Source organism: Eutrigla gurnardus (assembly GCF_963514095.1).
Source record: "Eutrigla gurnardus genome assembly, chromosome: 2".
NCBI classification, from domain to species: domain Eukaryota; kingdom Metazoa; phylum Chordata; class Actinopteri; order Perciformes; family Triglidae; genus Eutrigla; species Eutrigla gurnardus.
The window spans coordinates 17,940,804-17,964,614 of NC_139916.1; the positions used below are offsets into that span (position 1 = coordinate 17,940,804).

Genomic DNA, 23,811 nt, shown 5'->3' on the forward strand with positions numbered 1-23,811 from the left:
TAGATAAAAAAAAGACAGATAAAGTTGCATTGTGCTGCTATTGTGGCATACAGTTACACATTCAAGACAATAAAGGCAAAACCTGGGTTCAGAGTGGCCTACGTTTGGGATTTTTTTTATACAGTGGCGCCATGCATTCCTACACAGGAATCATTTAATGTTCATGAAAAGCACATTCTAAAATACACTTTGAACGTCATATCTACACAAAACTCTCACAGTAGCTCAATAAGAGCTGAAGAAACAGCTCATACATTTGTCAGTATGAGACTCTTCTAATCCTCGAATAATTTACGGCACACTGTGAATCTCAGACTGAAATACAAAAAACACTCTTAAAATGAATTATTTGCACATCCAGGACGCCAAGACTGCAGAAGATCACAGGTTATGATCAGATTTAGGAATCAGCTTCAAATACAGATATGTTGCAAATTCCATGCAACACAAGATAGTCTCACTCACTTTAGAGTCTGGCGGTTGTCTATTGAAATGTACTGAAGGAGATAACTAGCTTCCTCTGCACATAAAAGTGCTTGATGGTGATTTTAGCCTAAAAAAACTCACAGTGTTATATTTGGAGTTACACCGCTCCCAGTGGAAAGCCTCAGTGATGAGCTGTCGCTGCTCATGCATCTGTCCTTTTCCACACGTCCGCCTCCACACACTAGGCTACAGGTACCGAGGGCTTTGACCTTTGTCGTGCTGAAGGTTGAAGGTCCACTCTAACTGCGTGCGACAGGCGCTCGGTTCCTGTGATAACTCCGTCTGCTAGCGCTCTCTACTGCGGAGAGACTCGCATTCTCGTTCATGTAACAGATCAGCACAGGAGAGTGGGTCATCGTTCAATAAACTGGAGGTTAATGTCACTTTCAGGAACCAGAAGCGTCCGTGTCATGGGTTTCACGCAAATCCCTTCCGGGTCCGGCTTCACGTCGAACTCGATGAGGATCTAGTTTGAACAGAGAAAACAGATTTACTTCAGGGCCACTGGAATGCAAAAGAAAAACACAAAAACAAATGCACATTATGTGCTAAGTGTAGGTTACTGACTCTTAACGAAAATCCCTGGATTAAGTAATCAAATTAATTCATTAGGAATTGGATTTGCACAATATCTTAAATCCCCTTCTCACATTATTCCAAGAAAAAATGCTGCAAGGGGATTTGTCGGAAACACTGCTGCTTCTGACAAACTGTATGAAATCGTAAACCATCTAAATCACTTGTTAAATAATTACAATAATCTGTGCACATGCAGCATGTTGCAGAATGTATATTGAGACAGATATATGAAATAGTTTTGGATGACTGAGGTTAAAACTGTTGTGATTTTCAACAGGTTGTATAACGAAGGACCTATCTTTATCGAAGTCTTTAAAAAAAACGAGATCAAGTCCAGCCAACTGACCCTGGTGAGAGCGAGGTAGAGTTCCAGCTCAGCGATGCGACGACCTATGCAGCTGCGCTTTCCCACCCCGAAGGGTACGGAGGCATACGGGTGGTGAGTCTGGTCCTTGTTCAGCCATCGATGGGGCTGGAATTCATTCGGATTTGGAAACACTGTTGGGTCCCGTGACGTTGCAAAGTGGCACAGGGTAATCAGAGTCTGGATGGAAAGATTTTACCATCAGATGTATGTAACATTCCCATTCAGCCCATATGAAGGACTCCTCACAGTGTCGCCACATGAGATGAGACAGACCTGAATCTATCACAGAGTACGAAGGATTTCAAAATGCACTATTTCCCTCAACACACTCACATTTTTAGGGATGAGGTAACCTCCAACCTGGATGTCTCTCTCCGTAATGACTCTTGCATTGGCAGGAATAACGGGGTACAACCTGGAAAGCAAAAGTACAATAGTGTGAGCAAACTGACACATGCAGATTGAAAACTACATGAAAATACTTTGAGTTATACCTCAGCACTTCTTTGACTGTGGCCTTCAGGAGAGGCATTTGGGCCACATCTGCTGCCTCCGGTATGCTTCGACCGTCCAGCACACTCAGCATCTCATCCCGGAGCGACGCCTGCACCTCGGGGTGACGGGACAGCTCATACAACGACCAGGACATCGTGCTGGAGATCTGAAAGGATAGGTAGGGTGCACGAGAGGTTAAAGGAATCAGGGAGAACCAACAGCAGAACCCAGCGAAGAAGACGACGGAGGGATCGTTCTTACCGTGTCGACTCCTGCGAGAAGCAGCTCCGTGACGTTGCTGTAGACCGTCTTCATGGGCAGACCGGTCCGTGACAGGAAGTAGGTGAGATAGCGGCCCTCCACCTTCTCTCCACGGGCAACCTTCTCCGCTTCAGCCGTCAGACGCTGGTCAATGTGACCTCTCGCTAGAAGCACAGAGATTACAGGTCATTATGACAGCGAGGGTGCACTATGTAATCTGATGCTGAGACTAATACCTGTATGTTAAGACTCATCAAGGATCTAAATGAACACGTTTAAAACAATCACTCTATGCAGGAGATCGAAGTGCATGTTCGACTGTCCCTCGGGCTATCTCTAACTGTTAGCACTCTTAGCCGTGAGCCACCAGCTCGCCGTCACCATGGTGAAAGACGCTGAGAGGCAATCAAAATGCTTTCCAGTCCTGTAATTTGCACCTATATTCTCACGCACTACAAAATCATCTCCGCTGAGAATCAAGAGAATCACTGTGCACTTAATGCATGGATTTTGTGGAAAGATATAACGTATGTTTGTTTTGGTTTCATGTGAAGTGCTAGCTCATGAAATACATACAATCACCACTTTAATATTTCCAAACAGGCACACATTTTGCCTATTGGCCGACACTGAACTCAAATGATTAGGATACATGACGTACCAAAGTCAAACATGTAGTCCCAGCACTGACAGAAGATGTTCCAGGGTTTAGGAAACAGCTTGTGCAACCACACTGGCATGGCCATGGTAAGAAGCGTCATTACAAACATGGTGTTGATGGACTGGATGAAGCGCTCCGTCTCTTCTGGGACGACCTCATCAAGGCAACCGATTCTGGATTCAAACAACACCGAGGAAATGCCTGTCAAAGGGGAAATAAAGGGAAACGAGGAGGTGAGAAACACACGGCACAAGAACTAATAGAAATTTACTGTTCACTAGAAAAACTATATCTGAGGCTTTTTTGAAAGTTTATTTTTCGAGCTTCCACTCAACAGCTTCCACGCAGTCACTGGACTGAAACTGTGTTTAGTCTGAAAGAGGAAAATGAATGAATGTAGCGCCCTCTTCATGCAAGAATAACTGTTGAGGAGTCTAGAGGCAGGGAATGTGCAAGGAGTTGCACTGAGCTCAATAATCAAGGGTTATAACCGCTATTAAGCCCAAATTAAGAAAAGTATGACTGAAATACTGTGCTTAAGTACACTCTTGAGCTATATTATACTTTTGACTGGGCTACATTCATCCGACAGCTGTAAGTATGAACTGTTACTTTACAGATTTTACACACAAACCACATGATCTGTTTATAGAATATGATGCAGTTGACAAACTACAACATTAAATGCTGCTTAAACAGAAATGCATTTGTGATTACCCAATGTATATGTAATATATATAATTACATGCCATGCTGATTTCCCTGGTAATAACTTTGAATGCAGGACTCTTACTTGTTTATGACTATTTTTATGCTGCAGAATTGCTACGTTAAAAGTAGCAATTCTGCAACTTTTACTTCACTTAACTATCTGAATACATACATTTTCACCACTGGAAAGGTCAACTAAAGGTCACTTGTTCTTGATAAGTTATTGATGGAAATGTTAAGGATGTCGCCACGCCTCGATACCACATGAAACCTTACCCTCAAGGCCAAAGCGATAGAACTCGCTGGCGATGTCGGTGACGAGGCCCTGAGAGCGTCTGCGGAGGCGAAGTTTGGCGATGAGGTCACTGACCACGCCGTTCAGGGTTTTGTCGTAAGCTTCGACTGCTTTGGGTCGCAGCATGTGCTTCCCCAGGAGACTTCTCACCGACTGCCACTCCTCCCCCTCACTGAGAACACACACAGAGTAGAGATTGTGTTAGTACAGCATCTGTGTGCACGCAGTATAACTATACTACAACAGTGTTTCAGGAGAATTGAACTGCTGAATTAAAAAGGTGTTTAAGGGGTACATAGTGTAAAGTGAGGTTAGTTTGACTTCTCAGTATTGAGTTCCCTTGACACTATCTTGATATTCAGTGGTTTCCAATGAGAGAGAAGAGGACAGAGCAAAGGCAGTGACACTCACGCTGTCAGGAGGCCATAGTGATGCCCTCTCAGCTTCCTGTAGTCCTTCCAGGAGGAGAGGTCCGAACGCATGGGGTGCTGGCCCTCCTGTCTCAGTACCTGCTCGATGAGGGCTGGATCGGCCACATGGACCGTCAGGATGGGGCCAAAGCTTGCCTTCCACATGGGCCCATACCGCTTCAGTCCTTCCAGCTGGGTTGAGAGAGAGAGAGCAGGGTGACCTTGTGAAAACCCTGCTGGCCATCAAGGCCTTGGATTCACTGTGCTGTAGCTGGCCCAGTGAAGAAATGAAGATGCATGCATGGCTTTTCTAAGCCACTAATGATTAGATCATTTCCGCTGATGGATGCTTAACTTGACAGGCACAGTTTGATCAGCCAGGGGTTGATAAAGCACAGCTAAGCGGACTTATACAATGTTTAACAGATCACCTCTCAAAAGGGAAATTTGGATTAAAGCCCGCTCAGCTCAATAATATTTTCCCCCCTTTGTCAGCTGGAGCTTGTGATTAATTATTTATATATGTGTTTGACAGGCTGTCCCCCCAACAACCCCCCACATTCAATCACCTAACAGACATGCATTCATTCTGCTGAACATCCTCATCATTTATGTTGCAGCCTAAACCTAATGTGTGTGTGTATGTCTATATATTAACGTAACATCATTTTACCTGTAACTCGTGCAGCCGTGACAGCCCCCGTTTGGCGAACAAGTCCCAGGCGAAACTGGCGACCGACGGTCCGGGCATCTCGTCCAGGGTCCTCAGCGCCTGCGGCTTGGCTGATGCGCCCTCGGTCCACCTCTCCATCCACTTGAGCAGCGGGAAGGCGCTCCGGCCGGATACTCTCAGAGCTTGTTGCAGCATCCTTTTCACGGTGATCATGAAGCGGTGGCCGGACCGTGCATTTTCTTGCGGAGGCAGTATTTATAACGCGGGACCTGCTCTTCGAACCCGCGGAGATAAAGCTGCACTTTTTTTTTTTTGTTGATCTGGGCCAATCATGGGTGTCAATGCGGCGCAGGCCCCGCCCCCTCCCGCGGCTTGAAATGAGACTTTGAAGGCGTGAGCCGAGTGGAAGGTGTGTCCAATCAGAGGGCTGAGCTCGGACCATCCCAGACAGAGCGCACGTGGAGGTCCTGGATAAAGAATACATTACTTCTCTGTTAGCCTGCTGTTATCTCCCCCCCCCCCCCCCTTCACCCTCCTCCTCCTCCTCCCTCCAGCACTTTGCTCTCTGATAGTCCAGCAGACGGACATGTTTTAAGTGATCACTGGAAATGAGGTCTTCTGTGCTTAGTGGAGCACTTACCCTTCACATCAAGGCCAATGTTATTATAGACCTCATTGATTTAGGCAGGCCAAAACCTCAAGAAGAGACAGATGAATCAATAACCAAAGATAACTTAGGATAAAGCAATTCTTTCTTAACATCATAACCATGCTCGTTATAAAAAAGAACGGGCCCATTGAGTGGCGACAGTGACAGAATTTAAATTGTGATTTCAAGCTTAACGTGGAGAAAACATGCAGGGACAGCCTGTTTATTTTAAAGGCTGGGGGGCTTTGTTTACCCAGCTATGACCAATTCTTTTGCTGACTTGGTGGGTTTCAAGGGAGAAAATCCTGCTCTGATTTCATTTGAACTGGAATGTGTCCAAGACATCATGTGTGCGTGGCCTGGGAAGTAGGCTGGAGCCATACTCAGAATCTGCTTGACATTTGCTCCTGTATTTCATATGTTCTAACCAGAAGTCTTGGATCACGGCGTTTCACAGAAACACCGAGGACTGATTGGCAAACACAGCGGGACAAGTGAGTCACGTCCCAGCATTTGGATTTACACCTGATTGACTTTCATATCGATTATGGTACATTCACACGTGTTAGCTTGCAGCATAGGCCTGAGATGCATCGTCTCGTCTCCAAGGGAGTCCTTTGCAAGTCATTGCGCTACATCAGACAGTAGTTTTTAATAATTTTAAATCATACGTTATGAGCACAATAACATGCAAATACACCAAATACCACTTAAAAATACTGCAGGCAAATGATACCCTGAAAGTACATATATATAAGTGATGGCAGCAGCTTACTCAAGGTCGTTAAAAGTGACATATTAACAGTTTTTTTTCTGTCTAATGATGTGCAAAATCCAGTATACAACAGGCCTGCTGCCCTGTAATGTTCTAGTCATGAACAGGCAGCATGGATTTCTGAGCAGCGATTAAGGGAAGCGTATTCCACGTAGCTACATCACATGTCTAATCAGCCTGATACCGGGTAACATCTGACGTGATACATGACTTTTTGGTGTTTTGCCAATGTGTTGGCATTTTATAAAGGTCAGGAAAAGTGTGCGTGATTTATTTGGCTTGGGGGGCTGGAGGAGGATTCAACCTCATGAGTGTAGCCTGCTGCTGCTTGTGTAAATTGGCTGTGATTCAAACCAATAGGTCTGACTGAAAGGTAAAAATGTCATTCATTTATCTTGATCTGATGATGGAAAAACTATGAACCAAGCGAAGTGCCTCTGGGCTGGTTTCTTACAGATTTATGCAGACCTTGTGATGTGGAATAACAGTTTAAGTAACATCCGCAGCGGCCATGATTGATCAGAAGTAGTCTATAGCCCATAGGAAAAATAAGCAACTTCAAGGATGTATTTAAAGACAAGCATGTGCTAAAAAATGTATGTATGACAACAGCATGAATTAGATAAATAGCAGTAGTAAGACTGAGATAAAGCAAGAAAAAAGTCGGTTGCACAATACTGTCGAGTCGACAAAAAAGAAATCGATGGAAACACTTGACATCAGTTCAAGCGGAGTATTACATGAAGCCTCCAGGGAAGGAGGCTGATATCGGAAGGTCATTAGTAAGCAGTGTAGCAATCCCCACATGTCTGACCTGCACTGTTTACAGTACCTGACCTGAAACATGTGAATCACATGTCTGTTTCAGATACCACAAGACAAAATGAGATGCCGAGTTGTGAGGATGAAAGCGCAGCAGGGACAGGCAATCGGGACATACAAAGGCTTCCTGGGTGGGAGATACTGCTGAGTTATCTTCCGTTATGAAACCTAAAGAAAATGACCTCTGAAATTTACATGAACACATAAACAACTTTTGAAACAAGGTCACAAGTGATGAGTCTGGCTCTTGTGTAACACACTGCCAACAAATGAAACCAAAGAGTTGCTGTTGTAATGCTGATAAGAAATTTGGATTTGCTTTGCGTCTGTCTGTTCAGGACTGCACACATGAACGAATGCATTTCGTCTCATCGCGTTGAGGAGGAGGTAATGTGAGGGAAATTCCTATTTAATCATGTATTTCTGTGGGCATGGTTGTCTGTCCTCAATGCATATTGCAGGGCCATTTGCCACCAGGGGCGTGGACAGACAAGCCCATTGCGCAGGATAAAACGATGACCCTTTGATCAAACACAACATCTGGGGACAACTGGAACGGGGGGCTGCAGGATGTCAGACCTGTATGTACTGTAAATTCAGCTGCATTATAAGTGCCAACAGAAAGAGTGACTCTTCAGTCCTTCCTGTGTCACACTGGGAATGGCTCATGCTGCAGCATTAAAAGATCTTCAGATTTGGATATTATGTCTACTGGTATTTCATTCTCACCTAAACTCTCACCTGCTTTAGACTAAATAGACTAAATATTCCAGTTGATACAACAGTACCAAATCTTCACATATTGCTCTGGCATGGTGGCTCTGATGCTCATCTTCAGTTTCTTCGTTCAGCAGGCTGGCAATTTAAGACCACACAATTTAAGACCACACAATTTAAGACCACACAATGAAACCCTCCCCCCCCAAACATTTTAAATTAATCTGGCCTTGGCTGAGTAATGGGGGATTAATATTGATTATGAAAAACATAATAAGAAATCCTGTGGAAGAATGGCTTCTTTGTACCGTCGTGTGGTGCGAACTGATGTGGCCCAGTCGTAGATCATTCTGCGCAGTGGGGATAGCCTTGGAGGTATTTCCTCTTACTGCATTGGCCCGGTGCCCAGAAGGGAGGCTGCTGTACTCATGGATTAGTGTGTTAAAGTTCATGGCTGCAGTCTGCCTGTCTGGGTGGTATCAGTAAAGCATCTATGCGCGCACACGCGCACACACACACACACACACACACACACACACACACACACACACACACACACACACACACACACACACACACACACACACACACACACACACACACACACACACACACACACACACACACACACACACACACACACACACGGTGTGTCTGTATGAATGAGTGAGTGTCCAGCAGTTGTGTCTTCCCTCACTCAGCATGCTGGTAACGATGGTATCTTTAGAGTGATGGGGTCGACCTCAAGCCTCCCCCCGTGCTTTCTACTGTTATATGTTTTTTGATTGGCGTTCGTTCCCGCACATTTGCACTGGATGTCATTCAACAATATTAATTATATAAAACATAGTAGATAGAACTCTGTGTGTATACAATTAAATTGTCAGATTACATTTTTGTGACATGCAGTATACATTGTTGTTTATAAACATTCAAAATCCATCCGTCTTCTCCGGCTCAATATGCCAGCGTGAGAGTAAAAGAGAGAGAGAGAGCCCAGCGGTGGTTGAGTGAGCCACAAAGTGAATGAAGGAGAGGGACCAGCGTTTGTGAAAACAAGGTCGTGAATCACAAGAATAAAACATTATTTTCTGATAACTACAAATAAACTCCTCTACACAAAACTGCATGCTTCATCCTGCTGTGGCCTGCCTGCTCTCTCTGCGTCTGCGTCAGGCCTGAGAGGTCTGGTGTTTGACCTGGGAATGAGAACGGGCTGCACATCTTATTGGCTGGGGGTTGGATTGGATTAAGATGGAGTGGCATAAGCTGAACTAAATGTATCTATTACTTTTACATTTATGTTTATCCATATTCAAATGTTTTATTCATTATATTTCATTATATTAGATTTTTGCTAACAATTTCATCATTTTCATTTACTACTGAACTAAACTAAACTTTCTATCAAATTTTAGCAACTACTAGCAAAATGTATGTATATAGTACGTTTCATTCAAGGTGGAAGCACAATGTGCTGCACAACGCGTGAGCGACCACAACTAGTGTTGAGATAAGACATAATTAAAGTAATTTACAATGAAACAGACACATAAACTATGCATGGGAATTAAAACGATGAAGAAGTAGGAGTAAAAATGTAAATAATCAAGATCAAGATTCAGCATTCAACCAGTTACAATTTAGTGAATTAAAACAAAAAATAATTAACACGTATAAACCTAATCAAAAGTTAAGAATAAAATTAACGTTATAATTAAAATGGTCAACCAGACTCTGAAAAGCGCAGCTGGAAAACATTTTTTTTTTGTTTAATTTTACGATAATAGGACGATATTATTAGGGCACACCAACAGTTATCTGTATCAGAGTTATTAACAGCATTTGTCAAATGCCCAACAGCCGCTTTTGAGCACACAGGATATGAGGATGTGGTAATTAATTCTAAAAATAGAGCAATACAATGACTGACTGAATAATAATCTCACCATACTAAATTGATAAATGATTAAAATAAATTAAAATTAGTGAGAGTTTTTCATTTTGGCTGTGAATGATGAACATGAAGCACGTGATGGATACTGAACTGTCTTTGTTCGTGGAATATATGTAACCCATCTACCATATATAACGAGGGGTTTCACAGAACATATAACTCTTGATGACTTCTCACTAACATGCAGATCATTAACAGTGCCGGGTTGTGTTCACAAAGACAAATCACTCCGGGCAGAAGAACATGTGATCCAGTATGAATGAGTCTATTGAGGACATTTAACGTGATCTAAAATATCACATATGAAGAATACAACTCTACAAATGAGTTTGTGCTCGGCTGATGTCCGATTGAGAAGTATTCCATAATTAAATGTCTTGTTTACATTTTCCAGATGTACTCCTGGTACACATAGAACTAGTTGACGTTAATACTGTTATGCAACCCTGATTACATTCTCCCTCTATACTGTTTCGACTGTTCCCACAGCTTTGGATTGGTTTCCTCTGAAGCTTGTTTTTATTCTGGGGTCTTAGCTCTGACAGGACATTGTTAACCGCAGCAGCATCTCTGTATATGTGATCAGCAGTAGGTTAGGCTGTACAAAACACAGGTGCAAATCGGAGAGCAACACTGGGATGCAAATTGGAAAAAATCATTGGATGCTGTAATTTATCTAGCAAACTATGTTGTTCTTCACACAGCCCAGTGGTTTCCATTCTTATAATTATCATCAAACGCAGCTTAAAATGGCAACAAAAATGTCACATTTGGGAAATCCTTGAGAGTTTGACAATTTGTAAAATAGATTTATTTGCTCACAAATAAGATGAAAAGATGACACCGCTCTGCAGCCAGTTAGCTTAGCTTAGCAAAGGCTGGAAACGGGGAGAAACAGCAAAAGGGTAACAAAATCAGCAACCCAGCACTTATGGAAAGTCACCAATTACCATGTGATATGTTGTTTATTTGAAAAAAATAAAATAATAAAATGGCAGATGCCATTGTTGTACCGTAAATTAACGTTAACTAGTCTTTTGCTAAGCTAACCGATCATCTCCAACCAGCCTACATCTTCACATGAGGCTGGTAACCTTCACATCGAACGCTCCTTAATAACCAGAATACATGTGTTTCTCAAAATTAACTATTTGCCAGAGATTCATTCAAACTTGGCAATGAGTTCTGCAGAAATATTGTCATGGAGCATACGGAGAAACAGAATGGCATGGTCAACCCAAAGCAAAAATAAAGCAACTTTGTGCAGCACAAGAAGACACTATCGTTCCCAAGAAAGAACACTTTTGTATTTTATAAAAAAGAACAAAGAACAGATTTAGTGTAAACCAGCATTCAGCAGAGCAGACATGAATGATGGCCACTTGGCACTGTGGCATATATTTGGTCCTTTGATGACTAATTTAAATGATGAAACAAAAAAATGGACGTGCAAAAAGATTTTCTGAGACGGTTGGTCATCAAGAAGAACGCTGCTTTCAGAAAAAGAATCTTGAAGAATTTTGGTGTCAATATTTCAACATGATTCTTGAGATATGAAACTTGACATCCTTCATTCAATACAAATTCAGCTTGAATCCGAGATGGGAAGTAACAAAGTACAAATGCTGCGCACAAAATACCTTTTATACTTGAGGAAAGAAGTTGAATCGGTACTTCTACTTTTAGGGAGTTTTTTTTAACACAACTATATGTATTTGTTTATAGGATGTCTGTGTTTTTGACACCTCTGGTTTGAATAATAGGCGTCTAAAGTCATATTTTTTTTGATGATGGTTTTTGGGCAGATAGATGACCAAACTACTGAAGGCCAGGCTTCCTTGGATATGAGTCACAGGCAGCCACGCAGCACGAGAAAATAAGATATTCGTCGTCAGAGACAGAGAGAACACTCGTCCCCAACTCTTTGCCGAGTTAACGGAAAACATTAAATTAGTGGAAGTCTCTCAGTCTAGATCTGAGAAGCCCAAGTGAGGAAGGATTTGATGCTGCAAGCCAGCAGGATGACAGACACAATATCACCACAGTTCATTCAGCTGTGGGGAGAAACTAATCAGGTTTTCTGTGGAAGCGCAGCCGCTCAGTTGGGTTCAGGCTGAGCTCGAGGCGGCAGACAGACATCGGCTGCAAAGGTGCAGAGCTGAGTGGAGGAAAGTGAAATTTAATTGAGTCTGCAAAAAAAAAAAAAAAAAAAAAGAGGAAATTTCATGACTATAAATGTAGAAAGAAGATCAGGTCTGACACCTATCCTAGTAGAGTAGAATCAATCTTCTCATCTATTTCTCGGCAAGTGTTTTTCAAAACCTCAAACTATGACAGAACATGGTTGAATTAAATGTTAAATTATGTAAAATGGTGTTTTTGCACTATGACAATAACTAGCAATAACGGGCTCAGGCTCCTCGTCAACATCAGATTTGATGGACTAGACTAGACATTTTCACACCATAGAAAGTTCTGCAAATACTTTTACAAAGGTTTTGGGCAGAGGAACGACCCAACTATTGAAGGACAGGAATAGAGGCTCAATGACAATGGGATATTCTTTTCTTGGATGAGTCACAGGCAGCCATGCAGTATGAGACATCAGGAGAGTTGGAGACAAAGAGAACATTTTGTTCGTCGAGTTGAACATAATGCTGGAAACTTGAGTCAGTAGTTTTACATTCGTCCAGATCTGAGAACCCCAAGTAAATAAGTACATTTTGTCGTATACGTCAGAATAGAGAGGAAAATCAGGTCGACTGCATATTCATAGAATTTTAAGATCAGTTGTCCCTGAATACTGGACACAATCCAAGAGAATTTAATGTGGAATATAGCTGACTAGCGACTGACCTTAGCAGTGGATAGGAAAGTAAAAAGTGTTCTAATATTGATAGGATTTTTTACTAATGTTCATGCATGTTTATATGTCAAGTTTTCAAGCCTCTGGGATTCTATCACTGAAACATGTGCTGTCCTGTTCATAATCACCAGCCCCTGCAGCAGCAAACAGGCTTCAAACCTGCACCGTCTGGAACACCAACCTGTTACGTACGGCCAAAATCATAAACCGAGCACAGAAAACCACTATACCCATTAAAGATAATACAAATGGGGTTGTTGTGGATATCATAGGGCAACACCTGGTCAATTTGTGGTTTCAAATAAGTAAATTCTATTTAAATCACATTAGAGAGAAGTTTTGGTAAATATACATGTATTAATTAAACATGCTTTTCAACAGCTTCCTCATAAAAAGCAGGAAAGATTTGAAACATGAAGATGTGATTAGAACGGACAGATTATGATGCCAATACTGCAACTCAACACTGAAGCCAACAAAGTTGGTATTTTTTTTATTTTTTGTAATTTCAAACTGTTTTGCAAGGTTTAATCTGAAGAGCTCTTCAATGTTGAGTAAAGTAAGAGCTGTTCCTCTTTTTCTGATTATGGCCCCAAAATAACTACAATGCACATTCCTTCCATTGTCAGTTCAATTGGTCGTACTGATCACTACAGTGAACCAAACCCAACGCGGATTTTTTGTTTTACAAAAAGAATTTATAGCTTTACAGAAAATCCAAAACAGCACTTTGGTGGTTTTAAAAGAAACGGAACTGAATTGTTAGAAAATACGTTTTTAAAAAGTCGACAAAGCACTTCACAAATCTTGTCTGAATAGAGATGCTAATATAATTTACTTCTTTTGTGAGTTGAGAAATTAAATACATAAAATGGAAAATGGGAAAAAAAACTCAAACCCTTCATTGGGTAATGATGGAAATGTTTGTCCCTTGATATCACTGTTCACTCGCTGGGAGAACGGGCCACAACCTCCAGAGCAGCATTATCCTCCATGTACATGCACGGCTGCACAAAACCATTATTTCAGTTCACTGCATGTCCAAACTGTTAGTTGGTCTTAGTTGGGATCCTCAATCCTCCGGAAAACTGCGAGGAAATTCTTCCCTCCGTTTCTCTGCACTTTCTTTCCTTCCTCTGTACAGCTACCCAAACGACTTATGATGACATCGTCAACCTGTCAAAATAAGATGCAACACAATTCGTTTAAAAAGATGCCGTGGCAGATAAATTATTCACACTGTTCATTAACTTAAAAAACGTCGTCATTATCATGATTGGAGTCCAATCTTTATGCTAAACTGAGTTCGCTGGCTGCTGATGGGAGCTTCATACTTGATGTAGAGATATACAAGTTTTAACAATCTTTTCCTTTCGACACATTTTGTTTCTGATTACTTTAACAAACACTGATTTTGAGGTAATTTAAACAATTTATCTTGTGTGACTTCAAGGTCAATCATCTTGGAATAACACGTGAACATTCCCAAGTCTGAAAAACGGGAGGTAATTAGGCTATTGTCTAAATTAAGCACAAGGTTAATCTGCTGATGGCTGCAGCTAAGCTTCAGATTTTGCAGATAGACATGCGTGACATTCACTTTCTTAGCATTTATCCCAAAATGCCTAACTATTCCTTCAAAGAATTTCCGATCATGAGTTTGACCTCTTTTCCTCCACTAAGTAGATGATTTGCAAACACTGGGATGAAAAGCTCCGGATAACGTACCAGTTCTTCGTCAGTGACACGTGTAAACAGTGGATGTTCAGAGAAGTGCTTCACCATCCAGACGTGCACTTCCTCCACATCTGTGATGGTGTACACCAAACCCTGACAAGCCGAGCAAACACGGGAATTTATTTATGCAGTTCCGGAAAAAAGATGTTACCCCAGGGGTTGAACACACATTCATTTATCGATCACAAAACCAAACGATAGCATTTATTGTAAAAATAAAATGAAATACATTTTTGAATCTTTCCCTTTAAACACTATCCAACATTCCAGCTTCAGAGTTACATGGTTTCACCATCTCTGGAGAGCAATGGTCTTTGCTAAAAAAAGATAAAAATAACCTACAGACAACACAGAGGTTAATCACCTTTGTCTCTGGAGTTTACTTTGGCGGCTGGACAGATAAAGTCACTGGAACACGGGTTTCTTAGAAAACTCAGCTATGGCACATATTTCCACAAAATGAGCAGTATTGTTTCAAAGAAGGCAGGGTGAGAGACTTTGCGCCTGCACAGATTCATGTTAATCACACTTTACGGTTTCAGGTGTAGTCTGATTCCCACAATATTCACTAAAGAACAATGGCCGTCATTTTTAAATTGTGGTTCATTTCGGTATGAAAGTGCCTCTATAAATGAACATTTTCTTGACAGCCTCTCCACCCACCATTACAATTATGGCTGCACGCCAATGCCAAAGGCCCTTGTAGAGCTTACACATACGTACTCACACATGTACACACAATACGTGCATGCACCAATGTATCAATGCACACATGCATGGAAAAACTATAAAGACAAATTTAGACACAAGCCTCCCATTGTTCCCAACAACATCCATCAGAAAATGTGTCTAATTCCAGCATCCCGCTGTTCTGACAGGCAGGAGCAGGGTGTGTGCAGACGTTTTGCACACTGCAATCTATGGCAACTATTACTGTAGCCGGTGTTCAGCGCCATTAACTCTACAGAGGAAATCCAATTCTCCGTCACTGTGTCTCCACTGCAGATATTATAACCACAACTGCAGTATCTTAAAACATAAGGCTGGTGAGACTACTTTGCATCATCAAGAAACCCCAATAAATTGGTCTAATATATATATATATATATATATTAATAATTGAACTACATTTGATGCTTTTTTAAATGACCCCCAGCTTCAGTGGGAATGAATGGGCAACAATAGAGACCCAGTGTTATTGTATGTAACAGTCTTTTCATAGGATTTGTTCCAGTGTGAAGTGTGTTCCTTAACTGTATTTTGGCTGACCATTTAAATGGCAAGTTGCAACCTAATTTTGGAATTTACTGACATTTCATCCATCTATCTTCAATTTACAAGCGATACTGAGCACCAATATTGTGAAAAACTGGAACTTACAACAATTGTCGTAAAACTGTCTACCATTTTAGTCTAAAAATGTATTGAGTTTAAAAGATACAGCCTCATACTTGAGAGGATGAAACCAGTGAATGTTGTTTCTGCTCAATAAATGACTTAAACAATTACCAAAATAATTGCAGGTAATTGACTAACTGTCTCAGCATACATACCCCGATTCTCAGTGTGTAGGCATACTCTGCCAACAACGTGGGACTAATAATCCTCCACTTGTGCTTGGTCTTCTTAAAGTGAGGGTCAGGGAAGAGGAAAAACATCTTACTGAGCTTAAAGACAGAGAAAAAAAGGGTCAGAATCAGTAACATAAGCACAAAATAAACCAGAAGTAGTGCCTTTGGGGCATATGCTTCCACCAACCAATCAAATTTCAATTAACATGTCTGTCTGTCCAAAATGTCATCACTGTTTTATGAGTTCACACTGATCTTTGAGGGCAGATATCTAATCAGTTCATCCTTGAGGCCAAATATGAGGAATTTTTCTGAATGTTTTCCTGAGATATCACCTTCATGAGAAAGGGACGGACGGAACGTCAAGGTCTTAAATGTGCTCCCCATTATAGTTTGTGGTTGGTTTTAAAGCATTGCCGATTGCAAAACTGGAATTTCCCCCCGTCTCCGTCTTTGACAAGTGTGCAAGTGAAGGCTCCATTGATATCAGTCTGGCTGATACATTAAAAACTCTTCCAGTAACTTTAATGTCAGGTATAGACAGAAAGATGTGGGGATAATCACAAGGGAATGCTGTGGCCTCGGGGGCGGCTTCGCTGATGATGGAAGATGGAAAAACCTTAATCCACTTTTGGTTACAAAACACACCCCGAAGAAGACAAAAGTATTTCATGTCTCTAGAATAGGCTGATTCAACACTTTTGTTCTCATCAGGTCTATGAAAGACAATGCTAAAGCAAGCTGCAGCTAGAAACATGTTCATCCCTGGAAAATTAACGTGAGTCAATAGATGTGCGTTATGAAGGAGCTGAAGGGAGTGTCACTGTGTGCAAAATAAAGCACATTGATGCGAAGCCAAGGCAAACTTCTTTTTCAAAACCAGACAGAGTTCCTCTGAAACATTTCCAATCTCACCTCAACAGTTTCGACTCAGGCTGTAGAAATAAGCGTAATTATTTTTAAATGACCCGAAGCATATTAAAATAAGAGTAAAAAATCTAATCAATGTATGGGTTTTTAAATGAAACACCTATGTAATTTGTATTTCATAAATGTGTCAGTGTTACAGCAATTACTCTCGTGTGTTCACTTCTTGGTTTATACCCGCTCGGGGCATTTGAGGTGAGGTTTTTTAACGAGGGTGCCTAAATATACCCTGGTACACTAAGCCCACTGCATAATCTAATGCGACTTTCAACAAGTCATAGATTACTGCAGCTAATTGGAACGGATAAATGCACTGCTCTATACTCAGCTGCCTTGCGTGTCAGTCAAGGACCCCATTGTTGTGAAATCCTGGATTTAATGAGCGATCTGTATAAATTCATTCAGTCCATATGTTGCACATGAGGAAAGTAATTATTTGTAGTGAGAAATGTGCATATTCTTATTACCTTGGCAGCGCCAGGACAGACTGTCAGCTGTAATTTAAGGTATAAGAGGCCACGTTGGACACGCTGTTGTAGAACCGCAAGCTCCAATGAACACATGTTAAATATATATACACACACATATACATGCATACATAGAGGCATTGGCTCACTACAAAAAATACACCTCCAGTTGTATGTAGCCCTGCTAGTCAACCTACTGAAGTGCTGCTATTGACATTAAAATGTCAAATACATACATCACATTCTTACCCAGACCTCAGCTTCAACTGTCTATGGTACTCGTTAGTGGCAACACAGAGATGGGTTTGCAGAAGTTAGGTTAAGTTCTTGCTAGTTGACTGAATTTGATGAATTTGACCTCATGAAGTTTTGTGGATTGAAACAGTGTGAATAAAGTTATTGATGGTGTGCAGGATCTTTTTGGTTCAACTTTGTTTACTGGTAAACGGCATGGCCGCCCCTCTGCACAGCTGACACACCGTTGTCGTGGAAGCGTGGCACCCACCCTGGGTTTCCCCTCAGTTAATCACCACTGACTTTGTCGGCACCTTCGTCGTATTTTGCACTGTTAGCTGCGGGCCACTGGCTCAGCCTTTTCCATGTTAAAAAGCCAGTGACAGGAAATATAAATGCTGCCAATCTTGTATATCGCACCTTTAACTGACGAGATTAAAGGGGAAGTGTGGTGAGTCCGGGCTGTTTGAGTTTTAGGGAGCAGGACAACACAGTAGCACAAAGTCTCCGATTTACAAACAGATATATCCTTCAGAAAATGTCAAATGACTGTATATACTGACGACTATATTATATAACCGACTTTGTCGGTTATATAATATCAATACTAATCAATACTATCTGTGAAGTTCACAGATAGTAATCAATACTATCTGTGAACTTCTTATGCTGCACTGTATTTTCTATTCCTTGATATTCTTGTTTTTAATGATTTTTTTAAGTTTTATTTTTTATTTTATTATTATTAAATTTTAAACTGTATTTTCTGGTTTTAATTAGGGTTTTTCTATGCATTTTAAGTTTGCTTTTATTTTCTTTTAATTCCTTCTATTTTTTTCACTTTATTGTATGACATTTTTATAATGTGAAGCACTTTGAGACTGCCTTGTGTATGAAATGTGCTATACAAATAAAGTTGCCTTGCCTATATTTCAATACAATTGTAGGAATAGGCAGAGAAACGATTCTAATAAAACTTACAGTGCCAGAACTGCAACAAACAAAAAAGGCGTATACTTCATGAGTTCTAATACCAATGCTAGAAGACAGCTAAGGAACTTCTTACAAATTCAAACTGTATTTATACACAGCTGGGCTTAATGTAAAGCTTCTGAACAGGGTCATTCGATGTAGGAAAGAAGTGTGACAAATTTATGTCGAGTGGACTGCAACTTCTCAAGACCAAAAGTGGGTGGAGGGACTGATTATTAGTGAACTAAACATCCCAGCATCTAATCGGTAGCAACAAACACTCCGGTGTGTCGTGTCAGCAGATGCAAACCTACCTGTCCTTTACAGAAGAAGTTGGGGAGGTACTTCATCGCATTGCTGCGAATGCAGGCGATGTTCTGGTAGCTTCCTGGCTCACTGGCACGCAGGGATCGGATACGATCCTGAACATAATCGGAAACTTTCACACGGATCTCCATGCCCAGCATGAGCTTATCTGGAAACAGTGGAGACAACTCCACTGAGAGAAGACACACAGAGACATGAGAGACGGGGTTAACGCCGAGACATGAGAGACGAGGTTAGTACAGAGACATGAGAGACGAGGTTAACGCAGAGACATGAGAGACGAGGTTACTACAGAGACATGAGAGACGAGGTTAGTACAGAGACATGAGAGACGGGGTTAACACAGAGACATGAGAGACGAGGTTACTACAGAGACATGAGAGACGAGGTTAGTACAGAGACATGAGAGACGAGGTTAGTACAGAGACACGAGAGACGAGGTTAACGCAGAGACATGAGAGACGAGGTTAGTACAGAGACATGAGAGACGAGGTTAACGCAGAGACATGAGAGACGAGGTTAGTACAGAGACATGAGAGACGAGGTTAACGCAGAGACATGAGAGACGAGGTTAACGCAGAGACATGAGAGACGAGGTTAACGCAGAGACATGAGAGACGAGGTTAACGCAGAGACATGAGAGACGAGGTTAACGCAGAGACATGAGAGACGAGGTTAGTACAGAGACATGAGAGACGAGGTAAGTACAGAGACATGAGAGACGAGGTAAGTACAGAGACATGAGAGACGGGATTAACGCAGAGACGAGGTTAACACAGAGACATGAGAGACGAGGTTAACACAGAGACATGAGAGACGAGGTTAACACAGAGACATGAGAGACGAGGTTAGTACAGAGACATGAGAGACGAGGTTAGTACAGAGACATGAGAGACGAGGTTAGTACAGAGACATGAGAGACGAGGTTAGTACAGAGACATGAGAGACGAGGTTAGTACAGAGACATGAGAGACGAGGTTAAAGCAGAGACATGAGAGACGAGGTTAGTGCAGAGACATGAGAGACGAGGTTAGTGCAGAGACATGAGAGACGAGGTTAGTGCAGAGACATGAGAGACGAGGTTAGTGCAGAGACATGAGAGACGAGGTTAGTGCAGAGACATGAGAGACGAGGTTAACGCAGAGACATGAGAGACGAGGTTAACGCAGAGACATGAGAGACGAGGTTAACGCAGAGACATGAGAGACGAGGTTAACGCAGAGACATGAGAGACGAGGTTAACGCAGAGACATGAGAGACGAGGTTAACGCAGAGACATGAGACGAGGTTAGTACAGAGACATGAGAGACGAGGTAAGTACAGAGACATGAGAGACGAGGTAAGTACAGAGACATGAGAGACGAGGTAAGTACAGAGACATGAGAGACGGGATTAACGCAGAGACGAGGTTAACACAGAGACATGAGAGACGAGGTTAACACAGAGACATGAGAGACGAGGTTAGTACAGAGACATGAGAGACGAGGTTAGTACAGAGACATGAGAGACGAGGTTAGTACAGAGACATGAGAGACGAGGTTAACGCAGAGACATGAGAGACGAGGTTAGTACAGAGACATGAGAGACGAGGTTAACGCAGAGACATGAGAGACGAGGTTAACGCAGAGACATGAGAGACGAGGTTAACGCAGAGACATGAGAGACGAGGTTAGTACAGAGACATGAGAGACGAGGTAAGTACAGAGACATGAGAGACGAGGTAAGTACAGAGACATGAGAGACGGGATTAACGCAGAGACGAGGTTAACACAGAGACATGAGAGACGAGGTTAACACAGAGACATGAGAGACGAGGTTAACACAGAGACATGAGAGACGAGGTTAACACAGAGACATGAGAGACGAGGTTAGTACAGAGACATGAGAGACGAGGTTAGTACAGAGACATGAGAGACGAGGTTAGTACAGAGACATGAGAGACGAGGTTAGTACAGAGACATGAGAGACGAGGTTAAAGCAGAGACATGAGAGACGAGGGTTAAAGCAGAGACATGAGAGACGAGGTTAAAGCAGAGACATGAGAGACGAGGTTAGTGCAGAGACATGAGAGACGAGGTTAGTGCAGAGACATGAGAGACGAGGTTAGTGCAGAGACATGAGAGACGAGGTTAGTGCAGAGACATGAGAGACTAGGTTAACACAGAGACATGAGAGACGAGGTTAACACAGAGACATGAGAGACGAGGTTAACACAGAGACATGAGAGACGAGGTTAGTACAGAGACATGAGAGACGAGGTTAGTACAGAGACATGAGAGACGAGGTTAGTACAGAGACATGAGAGACGGGATTAACGCAGAGACGAGGTTAACACAGAGACATGAGAGACGAGGTTAACACAGAGACATGAGAGACGAGGTTAACACAGAGACATGAGAGACGAGGTTAACACAGAGACATGAGAGACGAGGTTAGTACAGAGACATGAGAGACGAGGTTAGTACAGAGACATGAGAGACGAGGTTAGTACAGAGACATGAGAGACGAGGTTAAAGCAGAGACATGAGAGACGAGGGTTAAAGCAGAGACATGAGAGACGAGGTTAAAGCAGAGACATGAGAGACGAGGTTAGTGCAGAGACATGAGAGACGAGGTTAGTGCAGAGACATGAGAGACGAGGTTAGTGCAGAGACATGAGAGACTAGGTTAACACAGAGACATGAGAGACGAGGTTAACGCAGAGACATGAGAGACAAGGTTAACGCAGAGACATGAGAGACGAGGTTAACGCAGAGACATGAGAGACGAGGTTAACGCAGAGACATGAGAGACGAGGTTAACACAGAGACATGAGAGACTAGGTTAACACAGAGACATGAGAGACGAGGTTAACGCAGAGACATGAGAGACGAGGTTAACGCAGAGACATGAGAGACGAGGTTAGTACAGAGACATGAGAGACGAGGTTAACACAGAGACATGAGAGACGAGGTTAACGCAGAGACATGAGAGACGAGGTTAACGCAGAGACATGAGAGACGAGGTTAGTGCAGAGACATGAGAGACTAGGTTAACGCAGAGACATGAGAGACGAGGTTAACGCAGAGACATGAGAGACGAGGTTAACGCAGAGACATGAGAGACGAGGTTAACGCAGAGACATGAGAGACGAGGTTAACGCAGAGACATGAGAGACGAGGTTAGTACAGAGACATTAGAGACGAGGTTAACACAGAGACATGAGAGACGAGGTTAACACAGAGACATGAGAGACGAGGTTAACACAGAGACATGAGAGACGAGGTTAACACAGAGACATGAGAGACGAGGTAAACACAGTAAACCTACAACATGTGAAAACTGTAGGTGTTCAGATCAGTCCCACTACCTAAAAGACCCCCATATCCACATCCAATGTCAGCAAACTCGACCCGGGGGGTCTCTGTTTCAGAGGCGTTGCCAGTGAAGAAGTCTGCATAGTGCGCTGACCAGTCCATCTCCTTAGGACACACAGGGCTGAGGAGGAAAGAGGGAGGTCATTTGACTTTTGTTCTAGAGAAGAAGAAACATAAACAGTGTTTTCTGAGTATCCACAGTAACAGGGATAGTGGTTTTGAAAACAGATCTGTTCATGTGTGTTGGTACCTAACGGTATTGTACTAAAATAAACACAACCAGACTTAAATTAGCAGCTACGTGACTTCATCGTCTACTTCAATGTGATACACAACCCGGACACATGTTCCTCACTCACTAATCAAACGTGTGGTACGCCATCGGGTTTGAATGGGCTCGCTGTCTGTAGTAGCGCTTCTGCGGCATCGACGAACTCATGTTGGATTCAAGTGGAGACTTAACTCCCGACAGCTCGGCGTTTAATGACATATATAAACAACACTATTACGAGAGAGTCTCCTTCGAGTCGTGCGAGTTTACCAGCGGATGTATGTCGCTGCGCTTCTACGTCATCACGATGCGTCGCTTCAGGGTTGCCAGGTTTGTTGTATTTGTACACGTTTGATGACAGCGGTTATGTATCTAATTCGCGATTTAATCACAGGAGCTTGTTGTATTAGTTGTTATCAGTTCAAAAGTACATTCATTGTTCATTCTCAGGTTGTTTGATTTCAGTAACGTGTAGTAGTAGTAGTAGTAGTAGTAGTAGTAGTAGTAGTAGTAGTAGTAGTAGTAGTAGTACCCCACACAGTAAAATGTATTTTTAACAAACAGAATTTAAAAAGAAGATTGGGATCAGGGGCTCCCAAACCTCCATTTGGTTTACTTTTATACATACAAATTGATTTTTTTATGACTTCACAATTTGATCCCCAAATACATGATTTATTCAAGGTTGTGATCATATCATTCTTCCTCACATCTTGCAGCCCCTTCTCATCATGACCCCCACTCTAGGTGGTCAAGGTGGAACTAATTTATTGACTGTAATTGCTACACTATTGTGTAGTTTCATTGATATGGTGCGAATGTATTCATCAAAGTTCACCAAATGCTGAGCATGTAAAATCTTAATCTGCACATACACTTACATGGGAATAGTTCAGTAATAGGCTATACAAGTACTTCTAATGTGTAGTTAAGTACAGTACTCAACTAAACACTGATGCTGTGTAAATATGTAGGTGATATTTACATGTATTTACACAAGTCGTGTGTGTTTAACTATTGTTTTCCCATAGAAACTGTAACCCACCCACAGTCAAACATCAAGAAAGAGTTCAGGGAACAAAGCAAAAGGGCTCTTAATACTTCCTGAAGCCACTCAGTGATTCATGCTGCTTTTCACTTTTATGATTCTCACTGTGTCTATTAAATGGAAATGCTGCAGTTCCCTCTGGATGTCCTCTGAGTCACCATTTATAATGTTCTCCGT

At 42.1% G+C, this 23,811-nt stretch overlaps 2 protein-coding genes across 2 annotated transcripts; both read right to left on the reverse strand.

Annotated features, from left to right (window-relative positions):
* Nucleotides 1-755: 755 nt before the first annotated feature.
* On the reverse strand, nt 756-5,159 carry cyp27b1 (cytochrome P450, family 27, subfamily B, polypeptide 1). The gene is made up of 9 exons (XM_084024759.1): nt 4,939-5,159; nt 4,267-4,457; nt 3,837-4,027; nt 2,850-3,050; nt 2,189-2,352; nt 1,927-2,093; nt 1,766-1,847; nt 1,412-1,609; nt 756-952 (listed from the first exon to the last, which is right to left on the reverse strand). Exons 1-9 carry the CDS (start codon nt 5,149-5,151, stop codon nt 839-841), a joined length of 1,521 nt encoding a protein of 506 aa, XP_083880885.1. The 5' UTR covers nt 5,152-5,159; the 3' UTR covers nt 756-838.
* Nucleotides 5,160-13,225: 8,066 nt separating this feature from the next.
* mettl1 (methyltransferase 1, tRNA methylguanosine) lies at nt 13,226-22,861 on the reverse strand. The gene is made up of 6 exons (XM_084040565.1): nt 22,675-22,861; nt 22,309-22,436; nt 18,947-19,131; nt 16,015-16,128; nt 14,453-14,554; nt 13,226-13,900 (listed from the first exon to the last, which is right to left on the reverse strand). The coding sequence occupies exons 1-6, from the start codon at nt 22,803-22,805 to the stop codon at nt 13,784-13,786; spliced, it is 777 nt and encodes a 258-aa protein (XP_083896691.1). The 5' UTR covers nt 22,806-22,861; the 3' UTR covers nt 13,226-13,783.
* Nucleotides 22,862-23,811: the final 950 nt, after the last annotated feature.